Source organism: Aspergillus oryzae, chromosome 4 (assembly GCF_000184455.2).
Source record: "Aspergillus oryzae RIB40 DNA, chromosome 4".
NCBI classification, from domain to species: domain Eukaryota; kingdom Fungi; phylum Ascomycota; class Eurotiomycetes; order Eurotiales; family Aspergillaceae; genus Aspergillus; species Aspergillus oryzae.
The window spans coordinates 42,531-58,611 of record NC_036438.1 but is presented as its reverse complement, the minus strand read 5'-3'; the positions used below and the strand labels follow the sequence as shown (position 1 = coordinate 58,611).

Genomic DNA, 16,081 nt, shown 5'->3' with positions numbered 1-16,081 from the left:
CACTTATGCGAGATGTAACCTGGTGATTATTCTTAGCGGCTGGCATATAAATTTGCCCGCACACAAGTCCGACCCTGTCAGGGGAAGATTTCGATTGTCATTGACGACTCCATAATAAGTTCTACACGAGATGGCGAACAGGGATGAGGAGATACTCGTCGACTCCGGCGATGATTACGACTCCCATTATGTAGCGACGGACTCCGAGGTAACATCGATGCGCAGCAGTATCGTCGACTATGTCTACGAAAACGGCCGACGCTACCACGCGTATCATGCGGGATCGTATTGGGGATCCAACGACGAGAAGGCAATTGACGCGATGGAGATCTGTCATCACCTCTACGGCTTGTTGTTGCATGGCCGATTGCACCTCGCCCCGATCAAGAATCCGCTGCGAGTCCTTGATGTCGGAACAGGAACTGGCTCCTGGGCCACTGACTTTGCCGATCTGCACCCTGGAGCAACTGTTATTGGAACGGATCTCTCGCCAATTCAGCCTAGCTTTGTCCCTCCTAATGTGTATTTTGAGATTGACGACTGCTGTGACGAATGGGTATACAAAAGCCCATTTGACTTTATTCATGTTCGTGGGCTATATGGGTGTGTGGCGGACTGGGGAAAATTTTATCAGCAGGCTCTGAAGTAAGTTTCTTTCCTTCATCAACTGCTGACAGCGGTTTTAATTACCCTGGCGCTTAGGAACCTTCATCCCGGTGGATATTTGGAACAGGCCGAGATGAGTGTGACCCCGGTCTCGGACGACGGAAGCACCGCAGGCACGATATATGAAATCTGGGGCCAGAAAAGTCTCGAAGCGGGAGATCAATTCGGCAAGACATTACGTATCGTCGACGAGTCTAAGCAGCGGATGATTGATGCTGGGTTTGTGAACGTTTCTGAACACCGGTACAAACTACCCATCGGCCCCTGGCCAAAAGACCCGCATCTTAAGACTCTAGGACGGTTCTTTCGCATCGTCATGGAGGAAAGTCTGGAGATGTGGGCTATGATGCTCTGGACCAAGATCCTTGGAGTAAGTAACTGCCATATGGGAGTATGAACGAGTAACTAACACGAGATATTAGTGGTCGAGAGAGGAGGTTGAGGTGATCTTTGCGAGAATGCGTGATGCACTAAATAATCCGAGTATCCACGCATACCTCGAGATATCGGTGGTTTACGGGCAGAAGCCAGAGATCTAGTCCAGGTGGCGTCTAAGCAATAAAAAGTCCGTTACCCATAGTGCTTGCCCACGACAACTGTATAGCACGGTATAATTAGTATTTTCTTTCTTCGTCAGAAAGGCTCTTGCCGTAGGCTGGGAGGCGAAAGTAGTCTAATGCTTGAAAACGATAGAAAGAGGAGAAGACTTGCCAATACAGAATAACACATAGACCCGAATGGTTGTTGCGGTGTAAAGTCTATATCGTGAACCTTGCTAGTTTGAGTTATGGACTACAATTTATGTGTCGAGATGTTATAGGAAGAAAAGAGAGAAGGAGAAAACCAACTGGACTGGGCTCCATTGGTAGAATTTCATTCTTCCCCGGATGTGTTCACCCTCATTACGCTATCGATTCGTGCGTACTCCGGGACATTTGCCGTGGCTCCGTCACCGGCGATTGGTTGTTCGAGGACCATATGGTCCTTCACGATTTGGACCAAAAGATGGGAATCGTAGGCTCCTTCACGATGGGGCCATCTCTCGAGAAGTTTCACGGCCCGATGTCTTGTCGGAAAGTCCCTGCATTTGAGGCACACCCAAAGCAGGGACGGGATAACACCCATATCCATGACAATACACGGGCGATGAGTGCCATAGTCGGACTGAAAGCTGGTGATGATCTTCTCAGCACGTCTGGTGATCTTCTTGTATACAGGGAGGTAATCATCATAGACCATCTCCGATGTCACAAGGCTGGTTTCCAGGATATTGGTCAGGGCCTCATTTTGCAATCGCATCAAGTCAATGCTACGCGCGTCCTTGGAGTTGACTAGATATGGCGCTTGACGTAAGACATAGTCTTCAAAGGCCCGAATGTGGTCATCCAAGTGCGCCTGGATTCTGCGTTGTTCAGCTGATGCCTCGGCGATATCGAACAGAAACGGACCGCTTATCTCCCCGCGCACATATGGCTCACAGGACCTGCGAAAACGAAGGATATTGTTCATGATCGGATCAAGCCTCTGTTTTACTTCTCTGAGGCTATTCAGCGAGAGGTTGTCACGGCTTCCCACTCCCAGTACCACGGGGTGGAGATGCAGCAGGGGACCGGAGTCGCCAAAGTGGGCTGACTGCACATCTAGATGCAGTAATACCCTTGTCAGAGCAGATTCTGTCGGAGACCCGGAGTCGATGCTTTGGGGGGATGTATGACGTCGGTTCGCCTTGGTTATTTGGCCCTCTAGGATCTGTACTCCGTTCTGTAAATGTGTAAACGCCGCCTTGTAGTTCCCTCGACAAAGGTCAAAACAGATGAACATGATGCAGCACATCAACGCCACTGCTCGCACTTGTGGATCGTTAGACACTAGCCGTCTACACAGCATCGAAGCCGCTTTGCTGTATTGCGCCAGCGCAAACCTGTGGTAGGTGTTCCTTATATCCATGGCACCTGGGGGTAAGCCTGCCTTTTCCGAATCTTCGTGAATGGCACTCAGTGCGACGACGGCATGATAAATCGCCGGCTCTGCTTGACTCATCCGGAGCACGATCTGTTGCCAGACATCGGAATCGAACCAGCTCACCATCATAGGCACCGTGTACGTCTGGAAGATATTGAAACACCGCCGTTCATCGGGATTGGTACCGGGGAGATCCAGGAGGATTCGCATAGACGGCCCCGACCAAGCTAGATCCTGCCTCTGTCTCTTCATGCCAACCGGTAAGCGAGGCAGGTCGTATCCATCGCAATTGCGCCCAGTGGAGATGCACTGTTTACATGCGCCCGGTGTCTCGTCGCATTTCACCCGTCGGGCTCTGTGGTAATCCAGGGTTTTATGAGCGAGTTGCTGCAGTCCGTTGGGTGCTAGACTTACCGACATGTTTGACATCCCGTTCGCGACCGGCGCGAAAATCTTCTCTGTCGGGGTTGTGGTTGCATGGGTCGTCCTAATATCCCTGGCCTTCCTTTTTTTCTTTTTTTTTTTTTTTTTTGGCGGTTGGTAACGTCCTAGATATCGTGTTCAATGGCAGAGTTGTGAAGACGACAAGATGGCAGACTCAGGGGGCAGTGCTGTCTTTATCTGTGCGAGGGGTCCAGACTGGGGTATGGTTAAGTGGTTCCAGTGTACATGCTAAGACCAAAGATATCTCAGCCTTGAAGAAAAAAGTATTAAATTCTCCACTTTCTATGACAGCTGGGGCGATTATAACAACCATTCCTGTATGAGAGAGCGGAGCTGAAATGCCAAGTCGGTGATGCGAATGGGTTGTCAAGACTGGAGACAACCCTCTCTAAAGGACTAGTCTTCGTAACTATCACTCATGAGGAAGGGATCATTGCATTGATTCTCCACATCATAAACGAAGTAGCCAATGCCCTTGATGTATAGTACGAATGGTGACCCACATGGAGAGGCTGAGCTTCTCAGATTCACGGCTTGGATTATGGTGATTCGACCGGTTTATTGCATTTGCTTTCTTTTTTGTTTCTTTCCGAAAGCTTCATGGGGACAATCATCTATAGAACCAATTATGACCGTTCTTCGTTGGGTCAAAATTGAGACTAAATAGATCTCTTGGCATTCAGGAGCACGAAGCTCACTAGAACGCCACAATTATTATGAACTAGCAAGACGCCCAAGGTTAGAAGACATATCTAAATGCCGTATTCTGAACATCAGTCAGATCCTCCCTCGCCACAGCAATCCCTTGAGCGGGCTCTTTAGGACTATTCGTAGGTGCAAGAGTCGCTGGCCCATATACCCGATCTCTCCGTGAGTTTTCCATCCGCCATGATAGCCCCAGTACTAGGATCAGAACAGTCGCCGCCGCAAGGCACACCATCATTGCGATAAAACCGCTCTAGCTACAGGTTAGTGTGATCATTACTCCGACAGGATAGCTTTACCTTGTAACCTGGAGCTTCACGCTCGAAAAACAGGAATGGACCGACGATATTCCCTGTGCAGTAGGCGATGAACATCATTGCACTGACGGTCGCCTTTTTGGTAAAGCCAGCAACATTTGACGAGACCATGGAGAGAGTCATCGGGATACCTGCCGCGTAGGCAACAAAGAGGTAGAGACCGAAGAGGCGGACTCCTGTGCTTTCACAGGCGTAGACGATAATGTTTCCAATGAGACTATATGCTTCTCGTCAGATATGGTAGTCTTAGGAGGAGGTGATGGAACTTACGCAATCATTGTGCAGCCGGCCAGTAGCATGCAACGAGTATTTGGAAACCTGCTGGCAAGGTAGGTACTGTTGGGGGTTGACCATGTTAGCCGTGCAAGATGGATAGACTATGGAAAAGAACTACCTTCCGAGAGCAAAAAAGGCGTGCACAGCACCCGTTGGGATCGCCAATAGGTAGGTTTGTAACGTCGTGAACCCGAAGCCTTTTACAACGATTGCTGAGAACTATGTAGATAGATCAACGAACTATACTTGCAAGCCAGATTGAGGGAGGGGGGAATACCATTGTCAAACCCCCATTTGGAATGTTGTTGGCTACCTGGAAGAAGAACAAGATGTAAATCTTGTAGTCCGCCAAGGCCTCCCATACCTGGTGCCACTGGATCCTGTCGTGTTTGATAGCTGTTTGGTTGACTTTGACTCGTTCTTCCGCCTCAGCGCGTTCAGAGCGTGAGAGGAATCGTGCGGTTAAGGGTGAGTCTGGAATGAATAGCACGAAAACAATCGACCAGACGACAGTGATTATTCCATATATAATAAATAGCCACTACTCAATCGTTAACCTCTTGCACCGACGGGATCAAGGTACGAGTCGCACCTTCCAGGCGGGGATGGAACCAGCAATATGAGCGACGCCATATGCTATCAGTCCCCCAAATGCTGTCGCGAGGGAGTTACCAGCGAACCATAAACCATGGCGAAATGGCTGCTCCGACCTGGTATACCACATGCCAGTGATAAGGCTAAAGCCAGGCGAAATGGCAGCCTCCGTGACACCTAAAAAGAAGCGAGTAACCATAATTCCAGTGAAGTCATGTGTAGTAGCGTGGCATGCGAGCACAACACCCCAAAGAAAGCTTAAACCATGGTCAATACTGCTGATAATTAAACGACTGTACAGGGAAGCTGAAGCTCACAGTGTTGTGGCGAGAACCTTCGCAATCGGCAGTCGAACCATGAGCATGGAGGCTGGATATGAAAACACAAGGTATGAGAAGTAGAATATCGAGCCTGACCACGAGTACTCAGTGCCAGTCAATTTCTTTACGCTCTCTAGTCAGTCCCTATCGTCTTTTCTTCGGCCATCGGACTAACCAGATCCTCTATGATACCCATGATAGCGGCTTGGGACAAACTCTGCTTGTCCAGAAATTGAAGCATATATGATAACATCATAATTGGCAACAGACTAGAAGCCCCAGTTAATTCTAAAACCCCCCTAAAGGGACTTGTTCATGCAAGAAGACGTACCGCCAGTCGATCTTTCTCAGTAAGGACTTGTTCCCGGTCGAGGCTGATGGATCCATCAACTGTTCCCCATACCCAACAGAAGGTCGATTGAGATCCGTAGCATGGTCCAAGCCTACCTCCCCTTCCTTATCGAAAGCGTCAGGCTTTTCTTGAATGTTCGACATTGAAATGACAGTTCTTTGGATTTCAGGGAAACTTCCAAAAGTAAGAGCCCGTCAGACGTCTGCATCCTGTTCCTAAATACTGATGCTCTTGGCCTTCGCCACCGTGATCAAATCATTGATAACATAGTATCGGTGCCCCCGCTCGAGAGATTGACTAGCTTGAGATGATCCTGAAGTTTCATTCCGTTATCTGGCATATCAGTAAACTTTATCGTGTGGCATGGACCGAAATTGAGTTGACCGTCGCGTAACTTGCAACCACTCAGAGCCCAGCATCGCGAATAGGGCCATATCTAGGGCAAGAGATTCATTGGCTGTGTCGGCAAAAATGGGTCTAGCACCATGCACTCCACCCCCAGATTTTCCCCTTTGAGGATGGTCTGCCAAGAGTATTCAGGGTTCTACCATATCAGAGACAAATATTGACGATAAGACTGAGAGCCGAGGTTAGATATGGAGAGATAATGTCTACAATTTTGTTGGTTTGGTGACAGTCTAACACTACAGGTCGGGGCCACTCATTTCATCAAGCCACCCCCTCATAGACGGAAAGACTATCGTATGCTGCGATTCTATAAGCGTCTTCCGGATCCACTGGCGGTCTTGGGAGTCCTCCATACACCTGGCCAGAACAATCATCGGCCAGTGAACTCTTCCTAAACACGAAGGGCTCACGGTTGAAAGCTCCTTAATGATTGCTAATGCGCCATTTACTGCATCGTGAGAGGACACGGACGGAGAGATCATACCGCTGAGCAAGCTTCGCCGGTAGCAGAAAAATACAGTGGTCGCGTGATACTCTGCAACTGCAAAGTAGACCGTTTGCAATTGTCGATTCCGCAAGTCCGAATGTGGCTGCTGGCTCATGATTATCAAGTCTTGGTATCGCTATGCGTGGACTGGTGGTTAGCTAGATAGTTCCAGTGGAATGAGGGCACTGTATACCTTTCCAATGCCACATAGGTCTTGCTCTATACAATCCATGAGTAACCATTCGGATTTCCCTCGTGTCGTTTGGGGCATGAGCAAGAGTCTATATTTCAGTTTTTTGCATTCGTTGGTCAGCTCCAGCGGACGAAAGACGGATATGTCATCCAACGCCGCTTCGCTCGGGTATTCGAATGGCCAGATTGCATGCTGTGACGTCCGGCTGTTATAAAAGAGCTCATCCATAGTAGATATAAAGGAAGATTCATGACCAGCCTCCTCCCACAATTGGCGGAGACGACCGTATTTGCATATTGTGAGGTTCGCATACCTGTGGGCATAAGTACAAGGCTACGGGTTACGTCCAAGCCAACATTGACTTACATTACGAAAAGCAATAACTGTTGAGTCAGTACCGGTAGTCTAACACGTTGACCAGGTTCGCCTAGTCTCGGAACTAAATCATGAGCCTTGAGGAACGTGTAGATGCCCTGAATATGCACCTCTACGGCAGAGCTATCCTGGCCAAACAGATACTCATATGTCACCATGAGAAAAAAGGCCGTTGAAATTTCATTCACTTCGTGAGGAGATAGGGACCCCTGGCTGTTGCTAAGGATGAGCTGAAATTCGCGTAGAGCACTTTGATAGTGTGACGTCCCTGCTTCACCCGGCCATTGGTCGTATGATGCCATCTGGTCGCTTCTAAGTCGCTCCATATGGCGAATCCCTTCCAGCTCCGTGGCGGAGATTGCCAAAATCATCCTCGTTACGACTGAAGAATGCGGCGCGATATGACTATAGACATAATGCAGGGAGGCCCACTGCCATGGCTTCCCAAGCCATCGCACCATGGACGTATGGGGAAAGAATGCGAAGTACTCCCTCTCGCTAGATGATAGGCAATGTGAATCCGGTAGAGATAGGGAAGTAAAATGCATACTCCCGTCTATATTCCGCGGTCGGAGAGGATGATAGGTTCGTTGTAGGCCTGGAACCCTCGATGCTTTCAAGACGGGTCGCGACCTGGAAGCCTTTCTCGGAGTCTTGTGAATCCATTCACATTGCATTTGAGCATTTACACATCGGACACACGAAGGATGCGTCTCATCACACTTAATCTTCCGAGTCCGACACGTGGCGCACCCTGTTGCGTAATCATTTAGCGACAGGAACGCAATATACCCGGTCTAAACTAGAGTTCTTACCGGTCCGGGATCGCGGCGCATTGCGTCCAGACATAACTTTCATGGATGGTCTGGTATGTTGTTGCATAAATGGCAGCGAGAAGAAGAAATGAAGGAGTGTTGTTGGCCTTTTGAGTGGATCAGTCATCGCTTCTTTCGGTAATTGGTTGCGGGATAAGCGAGGGGCAACCGCTGATTGGACAGGCATTTGCCGATATCAAAGTAGGCTTCTCAGGTATCCACCTAAGGCATCCGCCGTATATGCGCTATTTCACTATAAGTACGTGGACCAGTACAAGTAGAACAGTGATATGCTCTGCATATTTTCTTGTATATCAAATCATTCATTATTATAAGATCTCTCAATATGGCTTCAATATCGGAAACTATAAGCAAACACGAGGAGCGTCTCTGGCAAGTTAACCAGGAAGTAAGTGGCCACCATCAGAGCTGTCCACCCCTATACTACTAGACATATCCCGTTAATTTCTCTTGATCCAATTTAGATTCACTCCAATCCAGAGCTTGCATTTGAAGAGGTTCACGCCCATGACACCCTATGCGACCTGCTCGAGTCGCTGGGATACACCGTCACGCGTCATGCTTATGGACTCAAGACCTCATTCGAAGCCGAGGTCGGGACCGGAGGAGGTTTGATTGTCTATAACGCCGAGTTCGATGCCTTGCCCGAAATTGGTCACGCCTGTGGGCACAATTTAATCGCCACCTCGTCCCTTGCAGCTTTCCTAGCCACTGCAGAGGCAATCAAGGCTAACCAGATTGAGGGCCGTGTACGCCTTCTCGGCACTCCTGCAGAAGAGGGCGGCGGCGGTAAGATTGAGCTTATCAAGGCTGGTGCCTACAAGGGAGTCGATGCCTGCCTCATGGGTCACCCTGGGCCTGGCATGGAAAAGGATGGCGTGGTTGCTCCTCGCGTTATGGCTCGTCGCGGAGCCACTGTGACCTTCCATGGTGTTAGCGCTCACGCCGGCAATGCCCCTTGGCTGGGCCACAATGCATTGGATGCCGCGGTAGCTGCTTATAGTAACATCGCCATGCTTCGACAACAAGTTGCGCCTAATCAGCGTATGCACGCAATCATCTCCAAGGGAGGTGACAAGCCCAATGTGATTCCTCATCTCACAGAGCTCCAATTCTTTGCCCGCGCGGAGACAGACGCAGAATTGCAAGAAACCGCCAGGAGGGTTACTGCCTGCTGTGAAGGGGCTGCGACAGCCGCTGGGTGCACGGTTGAGTTTGAATGGTAAGTAAAGCTCGCAACAGGAAGTCTCTATTAGCTATCGCTAACGTGGTTGGACCTAGGCTTGAAAACTACAAAGAATTGCAATGCAATAATATCCTTATTGACACCTTCTATAAACATTCACAGGAGCAAAAGCAGTATTACATGAAAGCATTGCCTGCAGTCAGTGGCGCGTCAACGGATCAAGGTAGGGCTGTTCATCACCACAATGGTCGCTGATACTAATTGTCAAAACAGGCAATGTCAGTTATGAGCTACCAAGCCTACATCCTGGGTTCCTCATCGAGGTAGAATCACCGAAGATCGGACCCCATCATCCTGGATTTGAAAAATCAGCCGGAACACGACAGGCATTTGAATCGTCCTTGCGGTTCGCTTCCATCATGGCTGCGACAGGCCTTGAGGTTTTGCAGAATCCAGAGCTCCGGAGTCGATTGTGGGCAGAACATAGAGAGAGATTTGGCAAGGCTGAGTAGCTGTGTAGATAGTAGAATTAATGTGGACGGCCTCATCAATTTGAAAGATTGAATAATACCACAACTTGGACATTAAGGTACTTTGCTTAGTACTACATGTGATGATTGTTTTATCTTTCCACAGTTGTTCGTTACCATCGATCTGTCCATCAGTTCCTGAGGCTTCTGCGTCCCAAGGCTTGGTATGCATTACAACTCATGAAGTACAAAAGCCTCTTGATATCGAAAGCACCAGTGATCACCCAGAGATATAGCTATCGGATGGGTGGGTCTTAGTACTACACACCAGTCCTCCCTATCTTCAATCATTCCTAGTCGCGTCTCGACTTCACGGAGCGCCATTCTATCCTCAAGCTCCCAATCATCGTGCCACATGCGAGTGCAACTACCAAGTACCATGTCTGTATAAGGCTTTTATCAATTGCCACGAGATTCTCGCGTCTTAGCCGGTGGCATGGATGTCACAATTTGCGCTAGGCCAGTATTCTCGATATATATGCTCCTCCAGATCTGACACGAGACCATTGAGATTAGTTGACAGCTGATTGACGAAGAGGACCTGTGCAATTGCAATCGCAACAGCTGGACCGAAAGACTGGGCGAAAAGCATAATGGATGTATCAAGCGGCACGTCCTCCACAGGTAACACTGTTTGGACAGCGTTCTGTGGTCCGGAGAAGTCGATGCCATATGCAAGGCCCGAGAACGCAGTGTATATAATTAACTCCGCGAAGCTTGTGGTGATTTAGAAGGTGGTGATGAGTCCCGCGGCAACAGGCATTATAGCTGAGGCGAAATGCATAAATGGTGCGTAGTACCCAATGGCGCCGGTCCCGAAGCCGTGGATGAGTGCGCCAATGGTACCGGCGATATATAATAGAAAGCATCATGTAGCCGCTCTGGGTGTGAGTATATCCACGTACAATCTGATAGTAAGTAGGCAGATAATACTCAAGTACACTGTCAGTACTATTGCCGCATATAATGAATATACATCCAGCGATCACGCTACGGCGCTTTATAATGCGAAAAGGGAGAGGGGCAGCATCTCCTCAGCGTTTTTGGTTGTAGATAAAGGCCGCCATGAGGACAGCGAAGGCAATAATGAAGCCTATCACTAAGCCACTACCCCAGGAATACTTCGTACCGGCCCACGGAATGGCAAGGAACAGGGCCGTGATCGCCGGTATGAACAGCAGATTGCTAACCAAGTATAGTTGCAAGATTTTCTCCCTAATTGCCAGGCGCGAAATGTCGCTAGACTTCGGCAAATCTGAGAAACAACACATTGTCAACACCAGCGCAACAGCACCAAGAGGTGCGCTGATGTAAAAGCACCATCGCCAGCCAATTGACTGCACAATCGCTCCACCAAGAAGTGGTGCAGATAGTGTCGCCAGGCCTTCGACGGCACCCATAATGCCGGTGAATATTGGTCGTCTGCGCAAAGGTGTGGATTGCACGAGGATAACGAAGCACCCTGAAAGAAGACCAGCTGATCCTAGTCCAGCAACAGTCCTCCCAACGATGAGCATGGTTGATGTAGTGGCCGCCCCACAGAGCAACGAACCTGCTATCGAGATAGCATTGGCAAACAAAAAGACGCGTTTGATAGAGAAGAGCTGGTAGGCCTTGCCAAACACAAACTGGAAGGAGCATTGGCTGAGCCTGAATGCAGAAGAATACCACCCGACATCTGCCACTGTGTGAAAATAGGTTGTAATGCTAGGAACTGCCGTAACGACGATGTTCATGTCTACGCTGGACAATATCAGGACAGCGGCCAGGTTGAACATGAGGAGCCAGAATCTCGCGGCTTTTGCAGACTCGGCTACTTCACCCGCGCTGCCACGGTCGGACATCGCGTCGAAGGTGGTTGCTGGCCTGCCCATTGATTCGCAAGGTTCATCGCGCGAAGGTCGACTCGTCCCGTGCTGTTCATTTGTTTTGACTAACATTGACGACGCCATCCTGGTGGAAACAAAAGCCTCACTGGAATCCAATCCCCCTAGACAAAGTACTTGGCGAAGACGTTTACTAACAAGCCTCATTGCTCTAAGTCGAAACGGGCTAGTGGTAACGGCCATGGTCAAAAGAATATCCTGCCATCCAATTCTAAGAATACGTTGTCTGAGTGTAGTTTGCAATTAATGGTTGGTTTTGAATCACTGTTTCATAACTGGGTGCACAATCAAGCGCGGCAGAATTGAAGAAGATATTATCCAGCGACTGCTCGCAATGCAGTCGTAGGGTCTTAGTATTTAGTGGACATTCCCCCATAGGTAGCAGCAGATCATTTTGATGCTTGCTATACAGAGGGGGAGGAGGCACGTAATCATCGTGGAATCCATCGATATGAACCCGTCGGACAGTGCCGTGTTCACTGATGACGTGTGGTGACATGTAGATATTGAAAGGAATTGTTCCTTTTATCTATACAGATATCAGCAAGGGCAGTCCCGTAAAAGTGTGTAGGGTCATATAATCAAATGATCAGATACCTACCATTGATAGCCCTTTTCCCACACCGAGTAGCTCGACAGTGAATGCTACTTGATGCTTGATCGTCATCATCTTAGAACTCACGTCCTGGGTGCAAGCTGCAAGGTCCTGTGGCAAAGATATTGTTTTTGTGATGCACCACTCAAGATCAGGTTCCTCAGATTCTGGTGCTATACAATCGTCTAGGTTGTGCCGCTCGTTGAAAATGATGTGCTCCCGTTTGGATGAGAGAAAGTGAACGTTGAACTGCGCGGAGTATGCTGCTGGGGCGCTAATTTTGACCTCGTGTTGCTCAATTACATCGATGGTCAACGCGTGGAGCTTTATCCCCTTTGATAATGGAGCGAACCGGAGTTTCATTGGAAATGTTGCGCCAAATGGGATGTTGACGTCGGGGATAGAAATGCTATATTGTGCGACGTTATCCCACTGCTTGTCGATTGACTATGAGACATTGTTAGTCATATGTATACAGAAACAAGAGTGTTGCATTGCTGACATTCAAGGCTGACATCCAGTTGAGACTCTCCTCCACGGAAAACCGTTTATAAATCCGTAGAGGCTCTGAGACAACGATATTTCTATTCAACCTGCGCTCGATCATGGCATGGACTTGATATGAGTGGTAGTTGGTCTCCGGGCCTGGGATAGTCTCGAGCATATTTCTGTTTAGAGGAATACTGAAGGGAAATTCATAGTCCCCTGCCGGTAGGCTGAAAGGATTCTGCTGATGGGACGACGCCAACGGCTGCGTCGCTGCAAATGTATTCTCTTCATGATAGGATCTGAAGAATGTGCCCTCATCATAAGGCCTACCGCTGTTAGATCATGTATAATTTTGGAAACAATAGAGGATTACTAACAGTTTAGCTATACCTCGGACCTGGACTGATATTCCTTTGACGGTTATAGCTTGCGCAAGTGATAAGCGAAGCTTCCCAGATATGCAAGCCTTGCTTTCGGAGAAGTTCGAAGTCGGAAGGAAGATACACGACTTGTCTAAACTGTAGATGTGAGGCATTATGGTGTCAGCTAGTTTTGAGCACAACGTCAATATAGAAGTCTAGAGTCGGATCAAACCTTAGACTGCAAGACAGGGTCTCATTGAAGAACATGATGAAAGGTATCGATTGGTCCTTAGACACTAAATGCCTTGGTGGTCTGCTTTCACTGCTCCATTCCGGTTCTTAAGGCATTAACTTCTAATCGTATTCTTGTATTGTCTTTATATTGCGGTGAAATGAAGGTCTTTCCATTTACGGTAAGAAAAGCGGAACTTCCATAGAAGGGGCGGAATAGCCGAAAAGGGTAAGTCTCCCGCCAGCGCAAGACTGCCGTATCAGGCAAAATACTCAACCTCCTCCATGATCAGAACTACAAAAATGCATCGGATGTCGTTGTCCACGTTTACCTGCACAGATATCGAAGGCACTCTGAGTCAAACCCGTCGCTAGTCATCTCAGACAACTGAACGTCATTTTAGTTGTGCTTGCATGCAGTTTCTATGAAGTAATATAAATCCGCATCACTGGCTCGTTAATTGCCACACTCGACATTGAACAACAACATAATCCGAGTCGGCCGATATGGACCTCACCTTCCACATCAGTCAAGACGGGAAAACCCCGAAAAGAACATATGCCAGAGGCGCTTGTGAGAGGTGTCGCCTGAGAAAGGTTCGTTGGTATCTTCACTTGCACGCCCTAATGACTCACCCGATGATGTTTAGAAAAAATGCTACCACCAGAAAGCAAACCGACAATCAGGGTTGTCTACGCCACTGCGGCCGACTACTCAGTTCGTTCAGTATTCTCCAGCTACCACACGGGGGTCGCGACCCCCCGTGGGTGTCTCAGCATCGCAGCAGCTTCCTGGCGAGCCTGCGGAGCCCAGGCTACAGAGTACCCAGCAATCCTCTCAAGTTCACATGGAAACTCAAAAGAATGCTTCGCAACCCTCACGGCGGGATACATGTGTCCATCGTTTTATCGGTGACTTGAACCCAGTCGTACTTTTTGTCGGCGATGGTAGTACGAGACTCATGCGTGGGCGTGCTCACCAGCGGGATGTCGGAGTCTGGCTGGATAGGGAAAATGAATTTATTGAAAACGGCGAGAATGCCTATCATGAAGAACTCTCGTCGAGCAGTACCAGATATCAGATGTCTCGCCAGAAGCGACACTCAGGCCGCCCGGGCGCTCTTCTTCCGCCACGACAAACCCAAGAAGCATTGATAAACATTTACTTCCGTCGTATCCACCCAGTGCTCCCATTAGTTCACGAGGAAGATTTTCAAGTACAATTCCGCAATGGTACTGTTTCCCCGTACCTCCTACAGGCAATATGTCTAGTGGCCTCAAAGGAAGGCGAGGCAGAACCAATCCTCCGACTTGGGGATCGTGCCGAAACCATGTCACCTTGCAGGTTTAGCAATCTTCTGTACGATGACCTGTGCCATGCCATTACCATGCGTTTGGAGCGGCAAAGAATGACTTTAATACAAATCCTCGCCCTTGCTTCGTTGCATGCTTCGGGACCTAAGAGCTTCGAGGACGCGTCCTTGTATTTGGCTCAAGCCATCCATCATGCTCACACTGTCGGGCTACACTTCCTAAAATGTGGCCCTGAGAGACATGAAAAACCGCTAGTTACACTGTTTTGGTGCCTATGGAGTCTGGACCGGTGGATCGCGGCCATTCACGGGAGGCCGTTGGTAATTCACGACAGAGACCTAGGGCAACAGCTCACAGACGTGATTGACCTCTTTGACAGCCCCTTTCGCGTCTGGCTTTCCCTGGCGTCCATAATGGGCGAGGTCATGGTAGTGTATCGGCCGACCCTAGATGCCCCCGTAGATGAGAACAAACCCGAAATTCCCCGCTTCGAAGAACTGATTGCAAAATGTCAAGCGGAGGATATATCTTTGGATCAAACGTGTCAGTCTCCTTATGCCTTCTTCCTCCCAGTGCGCTCACTGAACTACCCCAGTGTCTTTCGAATTGGCGTACCATGCAATAGCTCTTCTCGCCTCACGGCCATGGGGCCTCAAGGCTCAACCGAGGTCTCACGCGCTGTACCTACGACAGGATCTAGCTGTATATCGCTTAGCCACCCTGCTACAAATGTGTACCATCAGTCAGTTCGTGCCTTTACCCACCGTTGCTTATTCCATATCCCTCGGGTTCTCAATATCCTATAAACAGCTCAAGCGGTGTCAGCTTCCCAGTACTCAGTATGCGGCAAAGAAGCACTTACAAACTTTTTATAAGAGCCTGGAGGCTCTAAGCTCGACATGGTGGTCCGCTCAAGTGATGACCCGGCTTGGTCAGCGTGCATTGGGTGGCATGCAACGCGTGGCTGGGAGAGCGAGTCAGTTATCGCCGTCACATAAGAAAGGACCGGCAGCTACAACCTCATCAAACTGCGAGGTCTACAATATAGGTCCTTTCCATTCTGAAGAAAGCTTAGAAGAAGTAGCCGAAGTGGCACACGACCAACAAATTTGTGCAGACGAGGCTGTCGCAATGACTGATCACCAATTTTTGTTCGATTTTGAAGACTTAGATACCAGTGGCTTCAATAATTTTGTGACGGACCCCATGTTTCAAGACATCGACGATCAACTGGGAAATTTTTTAAATATCAATATTCCCAAATGTCCTTCGGACTCTGCCTTTATCAACCCGGACACGATGTGGAACCCTGATGAGTTTGACTTTTCTTGTCTTTAGTCATACAAACTGGAAGTGGCGATCAACAAAGGTCGGGACAAGTAACACTACTTGTACTCAATTGGTTTGGTATAGCGTCTCAATGGAACAGGAAACTTGAAGCCCCTGAAGTGGAAGGTTGATTACGTTGTCTGCCTGGTTATGTTCAATGCACTCAGGCTATCAAATGGCACGTTTCCATACAGCAATCATCTCCACGTTTAGGTCAAAGAATC

General features: G+C 48.8%; 7 protein-coding genes across 7 annotated transcripts; 3 read left to right on the top strand and 4 right to left on the bottom strand.

The window, feature by feature from the left end:
- Positions 1–130: 130 nt before the first annotated feature.
- Positions 131–1,205, top strand: AO090012000027 (class I SAM-dependent methyltransferase; the record flags this gene model as incomplete). The annotated part of the gene is made up of 3 exons (XM_001727059.1): positions 131–645; positions 703–1,036; positions 1,089–1,205. The coding sequence occupies 3 exons, from the start codon at positions 131–133 to the stop codon at positions 1,203–1,205; spliced, it is 966 nt and encodes a 321-aa protein (XP_001727111.1).
- Positions 1,206–1,539: 334 nt separating this feature from the next.
- Positions 1,540–3,057, bottom strand: AO090012000026 (Zn(II)2Cys6 transcription factor; the record flags this gene model as incomplete). Its single annotated transcript, XM_001727058.1, has 1 exon — positions 1,540–3,057. The coding sequence occupies one exon, from the start codon at positions 3,055–3,057 to the stop codon at positions 1,540–1,542; it is 1,518 nt and encodes a 505-aa protein (XP_001727110.1).
- Positions 3,058–3,849: 792 nt separating this feature from the next.
- AO090012000025 (uncharacterized protein) lies at positions 3,850–4,393 on the bottom strand (the record flags this gene model as incomplete). Its single annotated transcript, XM_023236285.1, has 3 exons — positions 3,850–3,975; positions 4,077–4,311; positions 4,365–4,393. 3 exons carry the CDS (start codon positions 4,391–4,393, stop codon positions 3,850–3,852), a joined length of 390 nt encoding a protein of 129 aa, XP_023091221.1.
- Positions 4,394–8,260: 3,867 nt separating this feature from the next.
- Positions 8,261–9,633, top strand: AO090012000022 (M20 family metallopeptidase; the record flags this gene model as incomplete). Its single annotated transcript, XM_023236284.1, has 4 exons — positions 8,261–8,323; positions 8,400–9,157; positions 9,178–9,344; positions 9,395–9,633. 4 exons carry the CDS (start codon positions 8,261–8,263, stop codon positions 9,631–9,633), a joined length of 1,227 nt encoding a protein of 408 aa, XP_023091220.1.
- A 311-nt stretch (positions 9,634–9,944) lies between these two features.
- Positions 9,945–11,495, bottom strand: AO090012000021 (uncharacterized protein; the record flags this gene model as incomplete). Its single annotated transcript, XM_023236283.1, has 4 exons — positions 9,945–10,074; positions 10,149–10,367; positions 10,498–10,649; positions 10,725–11,495. 4 exons carry the CDS (start codon positions 11,493–11,495, stop codon positions 9,945–9,947), a joined length of 1,272 nt encoding a protein of 423 aa, XP_023091219.1.
- Positions 11,496–11,748: 253 nt separating this feature from the next.
- Positions 11,749–12,796, bottom strand: AO090012000020 (arrestin C-terminal domain-containing protein; the record flags this gene model as incomplete). Its single annotated transcript, XM_023236282.1, has 3 exons — positions 11,749–12,066; positions 12,139–12,579; positions 12,635–12,796. The coding sequence occupies 3 exons, from the start codon at positions 12,794–12,796 to the stop codon at positions 11,749–11,751; spliced, it is 921 nt and encodes a 306-aa protein (XP_023091218.1).
- A 2,650-nt stretch (positions 12,797–15,446) lies between these two features.
- AO090012000019 (uncharacterized protein) lies at positions 15,447–15,866 on the top strand (the record flags this gene model as incomplete). Its single annotated transcript, XM_001727053.3, has 1 exon — positions 15,447–15,866. The coding sequence occupies one exon, from the start codon at positions 15,447–15,449 to the stop codon at positions 15,864–15,866; it is 420 nt and encodes a 139-aa protein (XP_001727105.3).
- Positions 15,867–16,081: the final 215 nt, after the last annotated feature.